We start from the raw sequence: 22,447 nt of genomic DNA on the forward strand, positions 1-22,447 counted from the left end.
AAATTATGGATGAATAATTGAAGGAGGTACACTATGGCAGCTAAACAAGTCCAAAATAATTGGACTTGTTTCTTATTTTTGTTTTGTTGTTGTTTTTCTCATTCTTTGGGAGAATTTAGATAAGCAGGCAGACTACACAAAGAAAACCATTATGAATGGATTAATTGACAGCCAAAAGGATCAAGACAATTTAGGGGAATGCAGGCTTATCAGTAATAGAAGGGAAAAAATTTCAGGATGACTTAAGAGTAAGAAAATGCACAAGAGTATGAGGCTACACAGAGGAATACTTAGCAAGTATATGCATTAAAGGCATCTCTTCATATCTAAATCCTCTAGAATGATGAATAATTTCTCAAAGGGAATAATTCATTGTTTGTGTCACTTCAAATTAAACTGGACAAGACACTAGAAAATTCACTGCAAGGGATAAATTGCACTGACTAATAAATGGCAATACGAGGGCCATTAAAACTTTTATTGCAGAGCGAGCAATGGACACATTCAAGGAGAAAGCTTCGATACCAAATCCATTGAAAACATCTGTGAAAAAAAACCTTGAGGATAATAAATATTGAAAAATGACATATTTCAGCCAGTTTTGTTTGTATGTGTGCATAAACAAAATTTCCTAATAGAGGAGCAAAAACAAAACACTAAAGAAGGGCGAGGCGCCCTTCCACCACAGCTATGTGAGAAAAAAATGTAAAAAAGAAAACGCAGCTTTTGTACAATGGTCAGTTCTATAATGTTTTCTGCTAGTGACAGTCTCCCAGCTCCCAAGTAAGGCCGTAATATTTTGTCTAAAATCCTAAATATCGATTTAGCACAGCATTCAAGCTTCTTCACAGAAATTCAAGATATAATGGTAATGATATAATAATAACACAACCTTACATCTGAAGTGCTTACAATTTTCAAAGGTTTTTCACATCCATTATCTAATTTGATCCACACAGTAGCTCTAAGGGAGGCAACTGTAATGTGACATTATAGCTAAAATGTTTTACCTTTAAAAACCATTATAGTGAAAGCTCTACAATTCATGTCCAGAGGAAAACCGGAGTATAAAAATTTAGCCTAGAATGGTGTCCCTTCATACCCATTTATAAATTGAGAGGGATTTTCAGATATATAGTTAAGTTCACTCCAACGTGGTCAGAAAAGTTCGAGTAGCAAACTTTCTACTTTTGATAAAACCATTTCATAATCTACTACCTAACTCTGATTAGTCATTAAAAGTTTCTTCATGAATAAGAAAAACCAAGGCAAAGTCTTTCAGGAGAATGAGAGGGACCACTTAATGTATTTACATCTGAGCAAATTGTTCCATAAGAATTCAAGTGATGGTGGAGCTGAGAAGCCACATACAGGATCATGAAGTAACCCAGAGATTAGCAGAAGAGACTATCCCCTAAGGCTGGACAAAGGGAGATGACCTTGTGACCTAAGCCCAGGGGCTGAGGCACCTGGAAGAAGCTGGAAGCCTTAGGGAACAGCAGCTAAATAGACACAAGGTGCTGCTTAAAGCAGAAAAAGTGAGGGAGAAATATACTGGATTTCTCTCTTCTGCCCACCTCCAATCTCTCCCCAGTGCTTCTTAGTGGCCAATCTTCTCTGTCAGCCAGAGGCACAGGAATCAGCATCAACTCTTAGTGATGCAGGGGACCATGTGCCAAATAAGCCCAGGACATGCTTAGAAACTGGGAAATTTTTTGAGTGAGGAAATGTTTCCTATTTAAATCTAACAGCTATAGGCTGTGGAATAAATACCCCTGTTCCAAAGATTCAAACCAAATACTGACCTGTATTCTTACAATGGTATCTCTAGATTTTTTTCAAAAAAAAAAAAAAAATAGAATCGCAATCCAAAATTTAAACTATGTTTCATAGTCCTCAAAATGGCTTGAGAACTAGGATACCTCCATTTTCCCCCCACCTGCTCCATAGCACCTAGTGGTTATTTGCTTTATGTACACACCAAATATTAACACATTGTTTTCTCAGTTATTGAAGGTGAATGACTTAAGTGCTAATGACAATTTTATTCTTCTTAACCTTAAAGCACTTTGAGGACATGGAGGTCTGGAGCCATTGTGAGGATTTCTACTGTAAGAAAATTGTAATTACCCCATCATTGTGGAAACTAAATCTTTTAGAAACGAAAATGTTCAGAATTGCTTATATAGTTTAGAAGATGGAAGACCACACATTGAAAGAAAAAGAAGGTAATACTAGGCAGTAGAAAAGGAAAGTTCATGCATTTATCAAATTTTTTTATACCCAATAAATAATTGGGGGTTAGCTAAACAAAGTCCCCTGGAGGCTGGAACCTTTTCTGCTAGCACTGCCTTCAGGGTTGGGGAGCCTCCCTCTTTCTTTGTTGCCTCCTGCTTATTTGAGTAAACACTTCCACACACACACACACACACACACACACACACACACCCACTCCTTGGCTTTCTTTTCCTCTCCTTCAAATCTTGTTTTTCCTTTGCCTTCTCTTTTTCTTATGAATATCACATCCTGTGCTACAACTGACAGCTTTTACCTTCTCTTTTTCCCACTCCACCCCACTTCTCACCATGGCAATTTGTGAATACCCACCCCTCTGGAGGAAACTTCCCGAATTAATATGAACATCATTTTTATTATATCCTTGGAAGGATCCTGATGCACCTGGCCATCTTCTGCTGATCCAGCTTCCCAAGCTGGATGTTCCTGTGGCTGCCATCTTCCTTCTCACGCAGAGGGGGAGACGACTCAAGTTGAACTATTGACCCCCTCATTATGTAGATACTCCAGTCACCTTTTGGCTTTTTCTCTAATGTCAGGACATCATCTCCCCCACTAGTTGTCCCTACAGATACAGTCCAGCAGAACTGATAACTCGACCTGACATTGCATCACTCTGCTAATAAGGAAAGCACCACTGACTTTATCTGCATGGCCCACAGTCCTGTCTCCAAAATTTGCTAGTTCTGTATACCTATACTTGATCCATTTCATGTCTTTATTCACCATAAGACCATGTGTCTGTTAAGGGTTAAAACTAACTTTAAAGTTGCTCTCCTGCTAATGTCCAGACACATTACTGTCTCTTTTAGACAGCATAAAATTGATCAGGACAGAAAGATTCTTTTCCTAGATGTGCTATGCACTTGCTCTGTAACCTTGAATAAATGACTTTACTTCAAGGATTATAACAACTTATCCATTGCACAGAGGTGTTGTGAAGATTAATTAATTCATGTTTTTAAGGTGATTTGAGGATCTACTAATGAAAGATGCTATATAAATGCTAATTTTTATTATTCATTCCCACATCTATATATTCTCTTTCAGCTGTCTCCTAAAATGGTCACCCATAAGCAATTACTATTAAATTCTCTTAAAGAATGAAAATGAGGACCTGAATTTTCATTCTGAATCCTGAATTTTCTTCCTTTTCAAGATGTAAGCCTTGTGATCTCGAAGTCATTTAAATGTAGATCTTTTGGCTGAATTGCAGTTATATATGATGCTTATAGTTAGTAATAAGGATATGGAGATTTGGAAAAATTACAAACCGAACAAAGCAGCACTTGGAAATTCAGTCTATTGTTCAAGCACACACAACCTGTACAATCTCAAACCTGGAAGGGTTTTTAGGCTTTAGATGTAAAGCATTTTTATAATAAGCAAAATATTTTAATATAATTCCATTCTAACCCCTGTAGCACAATTTAAAGAGCCATTCCATATAGAAGACTCCATACGATCATTATGATTTTCAAGTAGTACATCAGAATTTTGATTACTTAGGATGTTATATTATTATATGCACACTCACAGAAAATCGTTTTGAAACTTTTGTGATTTTATATAAACATTATGTAGCTTGTGCTTATGTAGTCATTACTGTAGTAATGCTAGTCTCTGGGATACCAGTTAGACACTGAGAAATAGTAGCTGTTCTGTTAGTTGAGAAAGATGGAACACTTTTGTCTAGTGGGAGCTCCTGCCACTCTAGAGTTAATTTGGCCTCACTGCCCCTGTTCTTTTGGTTCTAAGGGATGGTTCTTCTCAGAAACCCCATTGTATTTAAGGTTGATCTAGAATCTAGGGATTTATTCTGATCCCATTCACTTTCCCATTTTAGTCTAGAAGTTCCTTGGTCCAGTTGGGGAAAAAAATCTCAAAATCATACCACTCACGAAGTTACTCTAGCCTTACAGGATCTCTCTTCATGTTGATGTAGTAGAAGGAATGGCTTTGTGAGGAGTAGGGATGTATAATTGTCTCTGGGCACTTTTGAACACTAGAACATACAGTGCTCATCATATATCTGATGGAAAGGGGAAGCAACCAGTTCTAGTATCTTTCTCTAACTAGTGTCTTATGAAATGATCTAGAATATTAAAACAATTGGTAAGACATACAAAAGAATGCATGTATTGCATTATATGTTGAACATATGTAATAGATCAGCATTGTATACTGAACATATGTAATAGAATACATGTAGTTTACAGCAAAATTTCAAGAAACAAGATATAAAAGTCACTTATAAAACAGTGATATGATGCATGTCATAAAAAAGCAAGACACATTCCTTAGATCTTATTTGATTAACTGAAATAAATTATGAATGATACTGCTAACAGTTGACTACTCTGTACTTTACTTTATGAGCAAAAAAGAAGCTGAGGGGAATATGCTTTTTTTATAAAAGCCATGTGGTTGGACCTGAGAGTCCTGACTCTTAACCTGATCAATGTACATCCCTCCTGAGAGTTCACAATTTAAGATGAAAAGTTTTAGTGGTCATCATTATGCAGGAGCTAAGATCACAACATTTACTCTGAAAGATATTGACCTAACATAATAATAGAGTTTATAATTAGTGTAATGGAAGACCCCACAGAAACATTCCAATTTTGGTATTTCTAATGGATGCTCTTATACAGAAAACCCAGATTTTGGTTTGAGTTTGTAATGCCATCCAGGAACTACTTCAACCACCAGAAGGATCTCCAGTACCTGACAAACATCAGGAGGATCTTCTATTTTTTCTATTGAGTGCTCTACTTGGTTCCCATTCTGAAAGAATTATGACTGATAGTTATCCTTTTAATTATAGAGGACTCCTTTTAAAAAAATTTTCTTACATTTATTTATTTTTTGAGAGACAGAGAGACAGAGCACAAGTTGGGGAGGGGCAAAGAAAGAAGGAGACACAGAATCTGAAGCAGGCTCCAGGCTCTGAGCTGTCAGCCCAGAGCCCAACACGGGGCTTGAACTCACAAACTGTGAGATCATGACCTGAGGTGAAGTCAGACACTTAACCAACTGAGCCACCCAGGCACCCCTAGAGGACTCCTTTTTTAAAACGTGATCTTGAGAAAGGGCATTCTGATGTACTACTGGAAAAAAAAATGTCTAGAATCTTAATCCCAACATGCCTAAAATATTTGTGTGATACATAACTGTAAGAGGTAATATGACTCTTTTCATGTGACTCAATCCAGTGTCACATGAATCAATTTATCAAATATCAACTGTTTAAAATATCAAGGAAAGGTTTATTCTGTTGCTTACCTCTAATGAACTCATTGATATCGTTGACCCAGTTTCACTTCTTGATAGTCCTGCATTATCATCCAACTCAGAGGCCATGAAATTCTTCACAGCTGTGCGAGGCTCAAAGGGCAAATTCTGCATATGTTCCTGGGGTGCAAGGTGTTGATCTAAGTTCATATTGAACTGGTCCATTACAGGGGGATTCATGTTGAATTCAGGATTCACTTTGTAGTGCAATAACCTTTCATGTGGCAAGGTTTCCATACCAATATTCATTTTGCTTTCCTCTTTCATTGATGGCTGGGTATTTACAGAACTTCTGGGCATCACAATATAGTCACTTTCCATCATTCTTTCTTGAGGATGGACTATATCCATATCAGCTCCTCTCAAATTGTCATCCGTACATAAGTACACAGTTCTTCGCAATTCACTGTTCTCTTTTTTCAAACACTGATTGCCCAGCTCATTCATACTCATGGGCATGTGCATACCCGTGGGTTGCTGGATAATGACTTTGGAAATGACGTTTCCAGGCAGTGTTGAATAGCTTAGCCCTTCAGGGTTTGTTCCCTTTTCTTCTTCATCATCATTTAGAGAAATCCTAGAGAGTGTTCCTGTTATTGTTGCTGCTCGGCAAGGACCAATATCCTTGTGAAGAACTATAAGTTAGGATATAAAAATTCAGAAAAGACAATGTGTTTTTATTTTTTCACTGCTGTATTTTGCTATCTCTCTACTAAATAATTTCCTTAGTAAACAAAAAAACAATATTTAAAAAACTGTGTATCTATTGTTTGTAGATGGTCCAGATTACTCAACCACTCTTCATTGATTCTGATAGGTAGTCCATAACTAAAACATATCGGAAAGTTGATTAATGGACTTTCAAAAATCTCAGTACCCTATTCTTACACAAGTTTGCATAGCTTTTCTGGGAAAAGGCAGATTACCATGGAAGTTTCTCCATCAATCTACTGCAAAGAGTTTTATGAAATTATGGATATGTTCACATGAATTTGACTTTTTCTCAAGGCTTTTCCCCTAAAGAATTCTGCAAGTTCTATTCATTAAAATACTTCTTGAGAGAGGTAATCAATGAGAATTTCATCCTACTGCATCAAAAATTCCTCTAAAATTATGCATGTTGAAAATTAATGAGCATTTATCTATGAAGTCCATATGGTCAAGGTAGATACAGGGTTCAAAAGTATTTATCATCTTCAGTTCCATGTGGGAAAAAAAGAATTCCTTTACAAGATCAATCCATATGCTCAAATGCCCTTGAGGGGGTATTAAAATTGCCACTGACTTTAAGCAGGAAAAACTGTATGAGTCTCTGACAACTCTATTCAATTTTAAGCTTGAAAAATAATGACTTAGAAAAATTAAAAATGCATGCTAACTTGTACTAAGAGAGGGGAAAAATGAAACCTAACCAAGCCAAAATAAACCAACAAAAGGTTCAGAATTTCTGATTGAAATATATTTTAGTTTTTTTTCTTTTGTTTCTATATAAGAAGAAAGTCATATATTATGAGTAATAGCAGCAGAATGACTTGAAGCATGCTTAGTTGTAAACGACTGTCAGTTTTGAGGTAGGAAAGAATGAAATTCTAAAAAAATATTCTTGGTAATTTTGGCATTGAAAGCACACAGAACACAAATGCTGTTCTATGTACAAAGCAGAACAATTGTCAATGAAAATGTCATTAGGCATAGATAACTACAAAATATTTGGTTTGTTGTTTCCTCATGAAAAGTTTCAGATATACTGAATTTTACCCATTGTTATCCAATTTTCAAATAGCATCATAATTATGCATTAAAGCAGAGGTTGAAAACAGATCATGAACGTCTTTCCCCACTATAAAGAAGCCTTCAAAATTACTGCAAAATATGCATCATTCAAAAAAAAAGCATCATTCATGTAATCTCTTTTACCTTTTGAAATACTGTATATAATTATTGTATTAGGTCTCTGTTTCAGACACTAAAAATCAAGTTAAACTTACATCTATATATTTTTTTAATGTTTTTTTTTTTGAAAGAGAGAGAGAGAGAGAGAGAGAGAGAAACAGAGCATGAGCGGGGGAGGAGCAGAGAGAGAGGGAGACACAGAATTCGAAGCAGGCTCCAGGCTCTATGCTGTCAGCACTGAGCCCGATGCGGGGCTCGAACTCACGAACAGGGAGATCATGGCTCGAACTCACGAACAGGGAGATCATGACCTGAGCCGAAGTCAGACGCTCAACTGATTGAGCCACCCAGGCGCCCCTATATATTTTTTATTAATCCACAATTTGGTTGTAACTTTTTGTATTTATTATATAAAAAGGTAGAATCATTTAGTTTTAAAAAGTTATTTCTAAACCTCTTAATAGATCAGTGATAAACTGTGGTTGCTAGGAACAATTTGCATAAAAACATTAATGGGCAAAGTATGTTAAATTAATAGAGTTAATGACATTCTAAATAAAATACTTTTAAAAAAATCTCTAAATTTTTAATCTTAACTATATGTAAAAATTAATCCAAAATTTATAGAAATACAATTTAAAGGCAGTTACAGGCACATGTCTTTTGACATTAAGGACATACAGATAATTTTATACTTTTATGAATATATTGTAAACTATAAGTGAAACTTTGGTACTGAATACTGATTTTATGATCTGTATTTGTACAAGCTACATTTAGTTTTGTATCAGTTAATACCATTTGTAGTTCTACTCACCACATTTTTATCAAATGACACAGCTATCTTTACTGAAAAATTATATATCTTAAATATTTGGGGAAAGATAATTCTTCTTATGAAATAGTGTCTACTTGATATGAAAGATAGGTCTTCCTCTTAGACTTACTTAAAATAGATATCCAAATTTTGGAGAAACATAAACAAATGCATACCACCTACACATACAGACATGATGTTGAAGGGATAGGACTTTGACGAGAAATTAACTAAGTTGTGAAAGGCAAAACCCAAACACGGCACAACAAAACAAAAAGCACCTAAATATTTTGCATTATCAGATATATATTCTACCTTTTGGGAAAGTGAATTTCAACATAACTTAGAGAAAGATTACTCAGAGTCCATGAATTGAAACTTTAAAATTAAATCTATTTGTACATGAACACAAACCTCTAGAAAAACTCAGAGGAAAGTTCCCGATGAGCTCAGTTAAAAAGGGCCCAGACAAAAATGAAAACGTTACAAAAATATTTTCCAATAAAATAATGGTAGGAATACTAAATCCCAGAATGCAATGAAGTCTGGAGCTAAGGGGTAATTTAACAAAAGAGCAGGATGAATACTGATGAATGAGATCACAGCTTGGAGAGGATGGTCTAACACGGTGGTTTTGCAACTTCAGCATACATCAGATTTCCTGGATGGCTTGTGAGAACACTGATTACTGTACCCCAGCACCCAGTAGGTCTGGGGTAGGGCCTAAAGTCTGCAATTCTAACAAGTTCCCAGATGATGCTAACACTGCTGGTCTGGGCAAAACTAATTGTTCCTATTTTGATTCTCTGTCAAGGAGAACTGTGAAGAGTACACCAAAAGAGACTGAAAGAAAACTAAACTAAAGGTAGGAAAATAGGAAACCAATGAATACTTAATTATTTTAAATAAACTCGGGCTTCTGGACCCCTGACAGATCATGTCCCATCTTGGAACACAGATGTGGAACCTGGCACCATGGCTAGTGATCTTTGAGAAATTATGGAGGCGGATGGAGCAAAGGAGAATGTTTTATCAATTTTCCAAAAACAGAAATGGTAGACTTAGAAATCCAAACACCAGTAAGATTGTTTCTTAGCAATATTTTGTTAGATATTAAACAAGAAAGAATGATTCCTAATACCCTATCCCCAGGCCCACTATGTGCTCCCAAGTTATGACAGTTATTCTGCTCTGCTAGTACCATATTCTACATTGAGTATTTTCAGTAAATTCAGAACTGAGAATATGGGGGCACCTGGGTGGCTCAGCTGGTTAGGCATCTGATTCTTGATTTTGGCTTAGGTCATGGTCTCACGGTTCATGAGTTTGAGCCCCACGTCTAGCTCTGTGCTGACAGTGCAGAGTCTGCTTGGGATGCTCTCTCCTTCTCTCTCTGCCCATCCCCTGCCTCTCATAAATAGCTAAATAAGCATTTAAAAAAAGAAATGAGAGTATGAACTTAGTCTCTCATATTCTTGTGATTATAACAACTCTGTAATCTCTGAGCCTGCATAGATGTTTAATGTTTATCAGTTGAGTCTGAAAAATATACTTAAAGGGAGTCAGTGTGGGGTAGGTGGGAGGTGCCCTACTGAACACAGCAGGGATCTATACTCTTCTCCCATCCAACTTTTTAATTGACAGTTTGAATAAACGTTCAGAAAATATTCTTATCAAACTTTCAACGGCCAAAAAATTTCAAATGGATAGAACGCTAACCTGAAACTAGCAAACAGAGATAAATGCAAGGCCAGATTTTTCTTCAAGGGAAAAAAACCCAGAGCCTTTATATAATCCTATACTGGTAAAGTTGTGACAACTACTATAAAAAGTCTTTGAGGTTTACATGACAAGTTGACAGTAGTAATATACCAGTTGCTATGAAATAATATGCAAATGTAGGTAACATTAATATAAGCAAAGAGCCAACTATGAGAAATGTTGAACAAGTGTGTACATTTGGGCACCATAATTTAAAAATTATTGACAAATTGGAGCCTATGTGGGGGACCATGCTTGCCGGTGAGGAATGCTATGAGGAATGAATGAGGAAACATGGTTTGTTTTGTCTGGAGAAAAAGGATTTGGATTGGACTAAATAGTATTTGCTTTTAAACATCCAGATATTTAGATGAAGTAGATATCCAGTCTTATTCTAGAGAGCAGCACTAAACTCAATGAATACAAGGTAAAATAAGGTATGTTATATATCCCAATATAAAGAAACTTTTGCAACAACTGGAATTATCCAAAAAATTAAACAAGTAGTTTCCTTTGAAACTCTTGAATCATCTACTTCTGGTGAGGGTTTAGCCACAGGCTGAGGATAGCCGTCAGAGACCATGTCCATGGGACGGACCCTAGCGCTCTAAGGCAGAGACTGCTGCATGGTTTGTTCTGGGCCTTGCTAAGAATATAACAATAGCAGCAGTATGATCCACACAAACACACACAATGTATTTGATTCTTGCAACAACCCGTATTTCACAGATGATAGAACTGAGGCACAAAGAGGCTAACCTGGCCTTACATCTGACAACCAGTAAGCAGTGGAATGGAAGTGTTAGGTCTCTAAGTCAATGCTTTTCTCCTGTTGCTGTGCTTCCTAATTCTTAGTTTCTCAATCTTCATTCGCCCTTCACCCCCCACCCCTCCCTCTCCACCACATTCTGCTACTGAAATGTTTCCCTTTGGAAGATTCTCTATTCATCCACAGTAATATGTGGTATGTAAACTGCAGCATTTTCTTTAAAATAAAAATCATAAAAATGATTTAACATCCCTAATGATATTTTCAAAATCCAAATATTCTTACCTGATCGACAAGCAATGTCTACATCCTTTTCAAAGTCTGTCTGTAACAAGAAATAATAAGGTATAGAATCATCATTTGATGAAGACCTCAAGCGACTTTTACTAACTAGATTAACTGAAGTTTACAGATATCCGACTAGGCAGCACTAGATTATTATTTTGCGCAAAAAAAAAATTCTCAAGGAATAATCAAATTGTGTTCAAGACTACTCCCTAGAGACCGAATGCTGAATAAAAGCAGTGGAAAAATGGCATACAATTTTAATAAAGCAATACAATACCCACTGTCATCTTCAGTCAGGAGACTGCACCATATACAAAAGGATAGAATTTCAAGGCAATTCCTTAAACCACAATAAAAAAAAGAATCGCACTATTACAAACATACTTAAATACATGTTTTTTGTATTCTCAAAGTATTCACTTTGAATATATTGTTTATAATATAGTATCTTATAGTACAGCTTTGTCAAACCCTAGTAGTCAAACTAGGCTCTTCTCATGATCCATTTTCATTCAAATCAACAAAAGACTTTTAGGTTTAGGAACTAAAGTGGAAGATTCAACAATACTAAGCTGGTCTACAACCTGCTAGGGTTCAGTTTCATCTCCGTATTTTCCTAAAACTTTTATTTTAAATAAATAATGTACTTTTTTTAAATGGTAAAATTAAATTAGCCCAAATTAATCAAGCTCTTCTGGTCATATACTGGATGATATTATTTAGAATTTTTTTAATATTTTAAATTAGAAATTTCAATATTTGTTTTTAACACAGAATTGATTATTCCTTCTCAAGTCTTAGCTACTAGTATATAGCTTACACTATTTTATGTTGCCTAATCCCAAAACATTCATAATAAATTAAATATATTGTAAAAGAAATCTCTAAGCCCTGATTTTAACAAATCATAGTTTAAATCTTATTTCTAAAAGATATCAAAGTGCCGACGCCTAAAGTACCCCTTAATCTCAATAGTTGGAGCCCATGTATAATGACAGCCCTTTTAGTGGAATTGTGGCTACCCTCTTCTATTTTAGGGCAGTGGTTCTAATGTTAGGCTGCATATTGGAACCACTGATATGTAGGTCCCACTCCAGAGATTCTGATTTCATTGATCTGGAGTGTGGATTCTAATACACAAACAAGGTCGAGAACCAGTGCTTTAAGACCAGAAGTGAAGGTCCACAGTATTCTGATCTGTAAACAAACATATTCCTGTGGACAAACTGTTATCCCTAATTTTGTGCATGGATGAGAGTACTCTGATGTTGCATGGAGACCCTATACTCAAGGCACCAAGGGGCCAATAACAGATCCTCTCCTCCTAAGCAATCCAGAGAGAATGGTTATCTGGTATCTCTCAGTCTGTTAATGAACTAAAGCCAAAGTCACTCAAAATTTGTTTATGCCCTTCACAAATCATGACTTAATCAACCATCAGAAGAAAAATAAAAGCTCACCATTATTTGAGCATGCCCATTAGGAAAAGAACTTGAAGAATCAGCATTGATTGGATCTTGACAGTTTCTCAATCGGCATCTAAATGCATCCTGAACCTGTGGGGGTGAGGGAGAAACATCAATTTCCTTCTCTCTTGGCAATGACAAGATACTGTCTATATTGGCAATCAACTGAGAAAGCAGTTATCATTGTTTTATGATCTAATACCCATTTTGTTTACTTCTTAAAATATATACTGGTATACCTGGACTTTATGCTAAGGAAATTGATCACTTGCCATAATCTATAGAGGGAAGCGCTGGGAAGTCCTCAGTTATCACAATGGCTGTGTCTGGCTGAACAGCAATTCTTGCCAGTGGGGAGATTTTATTTTCACTGTTACAAACAATGTGTGTGTCTTTCAAGGGGGATTTACTATTTGGTGTGGCATAATCTTCATAATAGCTTTAAACATTGTGAAAATGAGATTACTCAATGATCTTCAACTGGAATTGATTTGGGATTTTCCCATTATGTCTCATGTAAGGGATCCTACTGGGGAAATGATTTCTTATCTCCCTTCAAGTACTATGCACCCTGGTGTAAAAAGAAAACACAGTGAAACAGAAAGATAACAAAAACACCTTGTCTCTGGTTGTTTAAGAAGAAGAAGAAGAAAAAGAAGAAGAAGAAGAAGATCACTTAGCAAAGCCAAACTTCCTTAACACCCATTCACAATTGGATTCTGAATCAAGAAACACATACCACAAGGAAATGTGAACATTAAATCCTTTATTAAACGAGTAAACATGAATGGATGAAGAAGAAACACACAAATCAATTGAGAGTTATTCTGATCATATGATGCCTTTGCATCAACAGGTCTTTTTTCCACTTCCTGTGGCTCATTAGGCTCCTAACAAGCTATTGATAGACATTATCGCAGTTGCTTCTTATCCAAGTCAATGGCAAGGTCATTTTGTTCATATTTTGTTGTTTTGGCTTCACAGTATTGATATTCTCCCTCTAGTTTATTCTAATCTGTTTCGTTGGATTAAAAAACAAAGCAGAGATGATGTCACATATCCTCTGTGTGACAGTAGCGCCATCATACAGACGACGAAAGTGAACACATAATGATCTTTACTTTTGAGAAGCACTGGCATAAAATATCCTGTCACTGTTTCACTGTGAGGTGTGCATAGTATACATGTTGGCCAGAAGAAAACTGAGCCTATTAAGTTGTTTTCAGCAACTGAAAAGATTGGCATTACTGAAAGATTTGGAAAGTGACATAAGTTTAGCCACCACTGCAGACTCCTGGCCAACCAGTATATATGATGAGACCTTGTCTACTTCTTTTTTTCCACCTTAGGTTCTAATCCTGGTGATGTGATCACTCTTGCCATGAATTTAGGGAGTGGAGGATGAACTCAGTGCTCTTCGACCTCTTTTCCATCCTATGATTCTGATATCTTTTAATCTGAGATTTACTGGAAAAAAAGGATGAGAAGTTCCCTGATATAATTGAGCAAGATAATTTCTTCTTTGGTCTTTAAAACACATTGGTATAAGCATAGGCTCAGTGAAATCTACTCTCATCATCTTTTCCTGAAGAATTGGATAAATATTGAGAACTAAGTCGTACAGCTTCTCCCTTGAAAGAGACATGACATGGACAAAGTTAGATTCTTTGGATGCAAATGTTTTCAGGCTCCTCCTTTTTAGATTAAGAAGTAATATCTGTAGGTCCTAGAGTGACACACTAATAATAAAAAAAATTGGTAATGTGTCTAGTGTTTGCCAGACGATCACTGTTTGCTACACAGAAATCTGCATTGGGAGAAAACACTAAGAAAGTATATTTGTCAGAAAAATAGGTACACGCTAATTTTCTGTTTGTGCCAAAGGCAACTGTTAAAGAAACACAATTTATAAAGGTAGATAAGTAATATGTTCAAAATATTGCCTTCCAGGAGCTTGTCACATGAAGATTTTTTTTTCAAATCTATTTCTAAATACTGGCATATATAACATATGAGAGTGGCACTTGGTAATACCAACAGTGATTGAACTGGTACCGACTAACCACTCTCTATTTTCAGACCTTCAGAGTGTAGCTGCCAAGGATATTTTTGTCTGACAATGAAATATGGAAAAGCAACTTCTGTAAGGTTCTCTTCAAAATCCACTATCTGATCGTGTGAAGGAGATACAGAAGAAATCTTACTCTTTTTCATAACATACACATACAAAATCAATACTTTAAATTCCCCAGTTCCCAAATATGACAATGGATTAAGGGCATTTCTACTCTGGAGAATGATGTCAGCTTTGTGAATCAGTCAATGCTATTCAGAAGAAATATAAAACAGAAAAACATAAAAATTCTCCAGTAAATTCAAAGTCATTTTAGTGATCATATAAATGCCGTAATTTAAGTGCTAGACTCTCTGACACTTTTAGGGCTTCGGTTACTTCTAATTCAGAAAGCTCTGCAGGAGAAATTCACCTCGATTCCAAATGCTCTGTTCGATTTTTACAAAATTTTAAAAGTGCATTCAGGCGATCTAGATGAATTAGCCTTAAATATTTGTCTAACACTGTCAGGGAAGAATGATTAGGCTAGATTTCATAATGCATATTCCATGTCACAGAAAAGGGTGTTTTAGGCAAGACAGTAGCTGGGAAATGTATCTGCAGCTATTTGGAAACGTTTTGATAATTAATTGAATTTTCCATCAAGTAAACAAAATGACTTTTATCTTTGGTGAATCAATGTGAATTGAACTGTTGGGGAACAACTGGAATTGTTTAAAAAGCAAGACCACAAGAAATAGTATTAATTCTGGATAAGAAGGAAGCACAAAAAACAAAGACAGAATCTCTATCAGCCTATTCCAACCTGATATTGAACTCTTCTGTGCCAACTGTCATATTTACAGTGCTGGACAATAACAGTCTTGGTGTTTCTTGGCTTGTGATTAAGACTGAAGAAAAAAAATTGTTAGAAGATTCATAGATTTATTATTTAAGCTCTTTCGCCTAACTTATTACTTTTTGTTGGGAACAAGCCACTTATTTTAGGCAACAACTTAATTAAAAATTTTTATGTAACTCTCACATCTTGCAATGTTATCATTTTTTAAACTTACATAAGACAAGTAAATATAATTTTTAAGTAAACTTGCCATGAGTAATTAAACACTTGCCTTATTCTGGCACAATTAAAATCTAGTCTCCAAAATGTCCTCTCTTTATAATACTCTGCAATGGGTCTTTCGCCATAAGTGACAGCCAGACAGAGGGTTAAAAAATATCGGGGGAGTAGCAAAGAACAGGTATGTAAATAGCCTTGGAATATATAGGGCACTTTAAGGAAATCTGATGTCATGTTGTGGAATGAAAAAAGCATACCAAGAAACATCTTCAAAAACAAGATGAGGTAAAAAGAATATGCTATGGAGGCTGTCTTCTGAAAGTATCTACCAGAGGCACCACCAGAGTCGTCCCGGCTGGCTCCAGCTGGGGGCTGCTCTAAAAACTCCTGCAAAGCTATACGCCCATTTATTGTGGACGCATTCCTGGGTGAGACATGAATTCAAAGAAGTGTGCAGGGGTGTGTCTCACTTCCCTCGTCCCCCACAGGAGAGCGATCTGCTTCCTCTCAGGAGCAGCAAGCTGAGAGCCTCTCGGTTGGTCCTCACTCTGAAGGCAGTTGGCAGAGTGTCACTGTGAAAGCTGGTGCCAGATTTAGAGATTGCTGGGGAAGAGCACCGAGCGGTGTCTGGCAGCGTTGCAATTCAGAGAAGCCGCACAGGAAAGAGCTGCTCTGTTTGAAATGGGCTCTGTATTTAGCTACCAAGCAGCTCAGACCCCAAATCTCTACCTTTTAAGAAGACAGTTTTACCTCCAGTTATTCCTCATTTCCTACTCCGGAGATCATTTTAAGACAAGAAAAGAAATTGAGTTACATTTTTATAATTATTTGAGTGTGGTAGCTTAGGGGAGGAGGGAGTTTTTATGTACTCTGTATTTTTTTTTCTGAATCTGATGTTTATTATTGATTCATATTAAACAAATGACTCAGCTCTTTTTAATCATATTAAATTCCATGTAATTTAATCATTAGATTAACCAATAAGGTTCTTCTCAATTTCATGTGTATTACGCCAACCAACTGTTCACGTTATGAAAGTATTACCTGAATTCTCTGAGAACAAAGGGAATAAAAAATGGTTTGTTGTTTGCTATACATAGAAGGAAAATAGGGACTTCAGTCCTAAATTTCAGTCCTGATGACTTCCTACTGTAATCTTTTAACAGCTAAAGGATCACTTACTCTCAAAACTAGATTTTTTAGCTTTTTTGGTATCAGTTTTCGGCACAGCACAAGCTTCCCTAGAGGGCAAGTCACATATGTGATCTGAAAAACGGAACAGCATTTCTTTGGCATGTGAATGAGAAGAGGGGGGAGGAAGCTGTGTGTCAGATCCAACACCCCTACCTTCACAGAAGATACTTCATTTGAGCCTCTTGCCATCCACTTTGAGGCAGGACCTAAAATCCTTTCATGACCTCCACACTTCCATTTATTTCAAGCCTCTATTCCAGACATACTTGACTTCCTGCCACCAGTTTAACAATGTTGCAGAGTTATGTTCCCCAGGGAAGTGGCAGGAGTGGGAAGTGGGATTTGCCTATCCACTTGGCCAGATACTCAGAAGAATTTTAGGTAAAGCAAGACATGGTTGGGTACCGCCTAGCAGACATGCCTGAGTTTGGCAATCTCTGCCATGAACTCTGTGTTTCAATTTGTTCACTGATGCCATTTTACTCATCTGATTTCGTGCTCTTGTTAAACTCCTAGATCTCTGCATGGGCTTGGAGAACGAAAAGTGCAGATTCAGACTGATGTGAATATTCATAATATAATTGCAAGTATGCTCAAGTCAGGAAAGCCTACTCTGGAAGGAGAGGTAGGATTTATACATTCCCTTGCCTAAAAAGTGGAATGAGCTGATTTCTGGAAATAAGTATACAGTAATATGAGCTTATCCTCCTTGTTTATGTCCCATCCATGTTCCTATTTAAAGGCAGTCTTTGTGCTTTCTATTCTCTGTTCTGATAAAATTCAGTTTTGTTTTGTTTTTTAATTTTTTTTAACATTTATTTTTGAGAGAGAGAGAGTGAGCGCACCAGCAGGGGAGGGGCAGAGAGCTGGAGGTACAGAATCTGAAGCAGGCTCCAGGCTCTGAGCTGTCAGCACAGAACCTGACGTGGGGCTCGAACTCACGGACCACAAAATCATGACCTGAGCCGAAGTCGGGCGCTTAACCAACTGAGCCACCAGGTGCCCCTGATAAAATCCAGTTTTATTGCAGTACCATGAGCTAATCTCCTATTCCCAGAAAACAAAACAAAATAATCTTTAAATGTTTTTCTTCCTGAACCTTCAATTCAGCGTGACAAAGACAAGGCTCTTAGCAACGTACTTCCTTGTTAAATCTTTGTCCTTCTGAGCAAGCTGAAAATCTTAGGATCAGTAGTACCCTGACCCTCCCATCCTGGACCACTCACTAACTTTATAAAATCTACTGAGCTTCTTCATGACATGACACACAGTGGCTTCTTACCATGGCCACTGAACACCCCCATGGGAAAGCTCTAAAATATCAATCAATGCTATGACCTCAAATGTAAGTATTGCCTTTCTCTTGGTGTTACAGTTACAACCAATTTTTTTTAAATCACTCAAGTGTCTAGGAACACATCACTTGCTTTATTCCTCCATGTACCCCAGATGGTCCCAGAGACGACCACTCTATATTCACCATAGGTGCATTCCATGGAAACCACATGCCTAGTAATCTCTCCCCATCTTCCCTTACTTGAAATTTTCACTCCCTTAATCCTCTAACCCCATTTTCCCTCTCAGGACCCCATTATGTTTTGAAGTCTCCTATCACCCACTCCCTCATCTCCAAAGACTAACTGAAACTCTTGCTGTCTTTCAGTAAGGGAGTGCACAGATACACGCTTCTATAATAAGGAGTCACACGTAGTTTCCCTGTATATGGTCAGGCTTGGAGATTCATGCAACTCTCCATCTGAACTATATTATATGCAATACGACTGCTTTTCAAATTGCTATCTAGTTATTTCACCACTATTGGCTTCATTTATTTTTTTAATGGTTTGGGAGAATATTGGTTTTAGATGAGATAGGTAAGGATGCTTGTCTGTTTCATATATTCACTGCCATGTGATTGTAAATCATTTTGTTTATCTGTATCCTTTATGGAAATAGACCAACTGGAAATGGAAGAAAAAAAAAAGGTAGAGGGGAATGAGAGAAAGAGAGAATGAGGGAAAAAAATAAAGAAAAAGCTGTTCATGTTTATTTTAAGCATTTTATTACAAAATCACTTTGTGGGTTGGATGAAGATTCTGGGACCTCATCTGGTGCAGCCTAGACCTCCTGCCAGTGCTGGAGGAAGAGAAAAGAGGAGCTTGGCCCTTCTCTTTCCACTACAGAGCAGCCACAGGACCCTCACATACTGATACAACAAAATTATCTATTTAAGTACTTGCCTTTTCCTTCCATTTAGTGAAAAGGTTTTATTGTAGCTTATTTTGTATCACAATCTTGTTATTTTCCCCCTCTGACATTAAGCTGTAAGATTGTCTTAGAGCCAGGCACAGCCAGAGACAGGAGAGATTAGAAGAATGTGCAGGCACTAAGAAAGTGGTTTCCTAGCAACAGTAACTATTTCAAAGGTTTCATAACTTGTGTGGTTTGAATTTCCATAGCAATGTGGAGAATAGTAAATAGTAGATGTCGTTATGTGCTTAATGCAAATGAATTCCAATCATGAAATGACGAATAAATGAAGGAAGCAACTATATTTATTCTATTAGATTCTGTCTTATGAGGTATTATACATATTAGCTTCCAAGACCTAGTTTTTGTTGCTGAAAGTAATGTGTGATAAATCATTTGGTTTAATGTTTTTTCTTCTTATTCCCCCTTTTTGTTTTCTCATTTGTCAGAGGCATCTACTAAAGCAATTCAATAGAGAAAGTTGCTCCAGAAAAAGAAACTGTATTTTCAGGAATACAAATTTTACAAAATTTACATATTAAGATGTCGACTCTGAAGGTCACAACAAATTGTTATGCAAATAATCAATTTGCTTTTTTTTTTAATGTGGAATATAATTGACAGCACCAAAGTGAGCATTTCTCCCTTCCCTTCTGACTTGAAATGATTTGGTTTTAAAATTGGATCCACTAAAAGCAAAGGCACATTTAGAATAAATCAAGCCCCATATACATCACATTTAAAATGCCAGTTATATGGTTTCGTTTCTTTTCTCCTTCTTAAACTGCAAGGCTATATTCCTCCCCTGCGTACACCCGCCTCCTTCACAGGAAGATTGCAAAAGTAAATATGGGAAAAGACTTTTGAATTCATATTGGAAGAATCAATAAAGACTACAAATGACCAAATTATGTTACTGCGTGTCAAAAATACATAGAAATAAAAATAAGTATACCTGTATCCAGTCTCCCTCTAAATCGAAGGAAATATTTCTTATATTGCTTATACATTTTTAATAAATAAAATCCATACAAATTGTCTTGGATTATTGTGAAAAATAGTTTGAAGTGGAAAAAAGCAGTAGAGGTAAAATCATATTTCTAAAATCTCCTATGGGATAATCAAGTTGTTGATAGGAGTCATTACCCGGTATTTTACAGGTAGGTAGCTAGTCCATTTGCTCCAGTGTATTTTTATGGCACTTCTGTTCACAGGAGACATGAGGATATGGGAAGATGCTCCTATTCTCTTAGACTGTGGCCAATGTTAGTGTGGTGCATTCACAGGTGGTACGACACACACCTGTTGCTGGTGTTAGGTAATATGAAGTTAGAAGGTCAAAAAGAGTTTCTCTGAACCCCATGAGGCCTCCAATGATGTGGTCTTTGGGATTTGCAAAGCCCATTTAAACAAGGTTCTTTTGGTTTTTCCGTAAAAATTTCCTTTGAGAAATTCTGAAAAAGACTTGCCCTATAATGGAAATCTGCTCTGTGTTCTTATAGCACTGTTACAGGGTATTCTTAAGGGTCAATGAAAAAATAATGGATATGTCATTGTTCGTTTCAGTGTTAGAATGAAGAGTTCTGAGACTCTGCTATTAATTTACCAGCTATAAAATTATTCAATCTGAATTATTGAAAATGCAATAATAATGGGGCCAATATTCATATTTTTACTCCCCGCGAAAACAGAAAACATATATTTACAGACATCTATTTTAACAGAAGCACTTATATGATTTGATTTAATTCCCCATAAATAATCTTTTTGACAGTTATTAGTTCAATTAGCAAGTATGAAAAAAGTTCTGATGGAAATAAATTTTTGTGCCAAATAAAATATTTTTCTTCATGTAAGGAGCAAAAATCTGATAATAAGCCATCAAGATATGTCACTTTAAAACCTGAATATTTTTATCATAGCCTAGGGCTATCTGAAAAGCTTATTTCTGAAGAAAAAGAGAGGCTTACTTAGAGATGGGACACTTTTCTCCTCTTCAACACCTCAAGTGTTAACATCTTCTGAAAACTGTGTGTGGATATATTATGTATCTTGCTTAAAGCCCACAAATGTTCAGTCTTAATTGTCAATCAAAAAGGTATCATGCATCCATTCACTTAGAACAAATTTTGTTACATAAACATATTATAGATAATATTAACACAGAAGACCCACAAGATAGCTATAGTTCAAGAATATCATAGCCCTAAATTATACAATTTCTTTTTAACTTTTACTTAATTTTGGTCTATAAAGAATTGAATACTTGAAAGATTTTTAATCTTGATATTCCAGGTAGACATTAGTGGTGAAGGAATTACAAGGCTTGGTAACTGTAAGCTAAATCAGATTTTATTTATTTTTTTTTAATTTTTATTTTTGAAGGAGAGACAGAGAGTGAATGGAAAAGGGGCAGAGAGAGAGAGAGGGATACCCAGAATCTGAAGCAGGCTCCAGGCTCTGAGCTGTAAGCACAGAGCCCATTGTGTGGCTTGAACTCATGAATGGTGAGATCATGAGCTGAGCCAAAGTTGGATGCTTAACTGACTGAGCCACCCCGGCACTCTGCTAAATCAGATTTTTGAAATGATGATATACTGCCCCCTTTACAATGTGAAGTCACTCTTCACCCTATAATGTTCTTAGAATACACATGTATGGGTTTATTGCTGACATCTGTACTTTACCGAAGTAGCTCAGAAATACTGTTCTCCCCATCTGGTTAATCAGGTAAAAACCTTTGGTTACCTTACACATCACTGTAAAAACCATGTGGCATGTATTCATATGCACATGAGTATTTTTGCAATGTGTACATCATAATAAAGTTCTCAAACAAGCTGGATAATGCAAAATGACAGTGTGGACCATTTTCTCAAAATTACTCGCATGGCACTGTGTCATTGTGTTTTAGTCGCCACCATCCCCAGAGTAAACACTAAAATGACTCATAAACCTCATAAATACTGTGTCAGTGCTTTCAAGCACTCAGCATAATTTTTGCACTGGTTGGAAAACAATATTTTCTCCCTAAACAAATCACGTCTGACATCTATCACTGCTCTCAGTGGATTTGGTGCAGGTTGGCATCTCAACTCATGAAGCAGGACTGGTTTTCTTCACTGCTGACAATAAACCTCAACCATGACCTGGAGAAAGGCTGTGATTATAGATCTAGAGTTCCTGAGGACAATTACTGCCTATCCCTGCTTGACTGGGCACATTTTTGGTATTTTCTGAGAATAAATATCCATCTCAAAATCATTCATCTTTAGCAACCTTAACT

The 22,447-nt window shown here is 36.5% G+C and overlaps 1 protein-coding gene across 1 annotated transcript in view; it reads right to left on the bottom strand.

Annotated features, from left to right (window-relative positions):
• The window catches only part of ADGRB3 (adhesion G protein-coupled receptor B3), a 732,350-nt gene that overhangs the window by 30,123 nt on the left and 679,780 nt on the right, over positions 1–22,447 (bottom strand). The window contains exons 25-27 of the mRNA XM_047102403.1: positions 12,578–12,673; positions 11,115–11,154; positions 5,581–6,224 (exon numbers count right to left, since the gene is read on the bottom strand). Coding sequence (XP_046958359.1) covers positions 5,581–6,224; positions 11,115–11,154; positions 12,578–12,673 — 780 coding nt within the window. The remainder of the gene's footprint in view (positions 1–5,580; positions 6,225–11,114; positions 11,155–12,577; positions 12,674–22,447) is intronic.

Source organism: Lynx rufus, unplaced genomic scaffold (assembly GCF_022079265.1).
Source record: "Lynx rufus isolate CCGP_SWC_20201006 ecotype Redwood Valley unplaced genomic scaffold, mLynRuf1.p SCAF_6, whole genome shotgun sequence".
Classification (NCBI taxonomy): domain Eukaryota; kingdom Metazoa; phylum Chordata; class Mammalia; order Carnivora; family Felidae; genus Lynx; species Lynx rufus.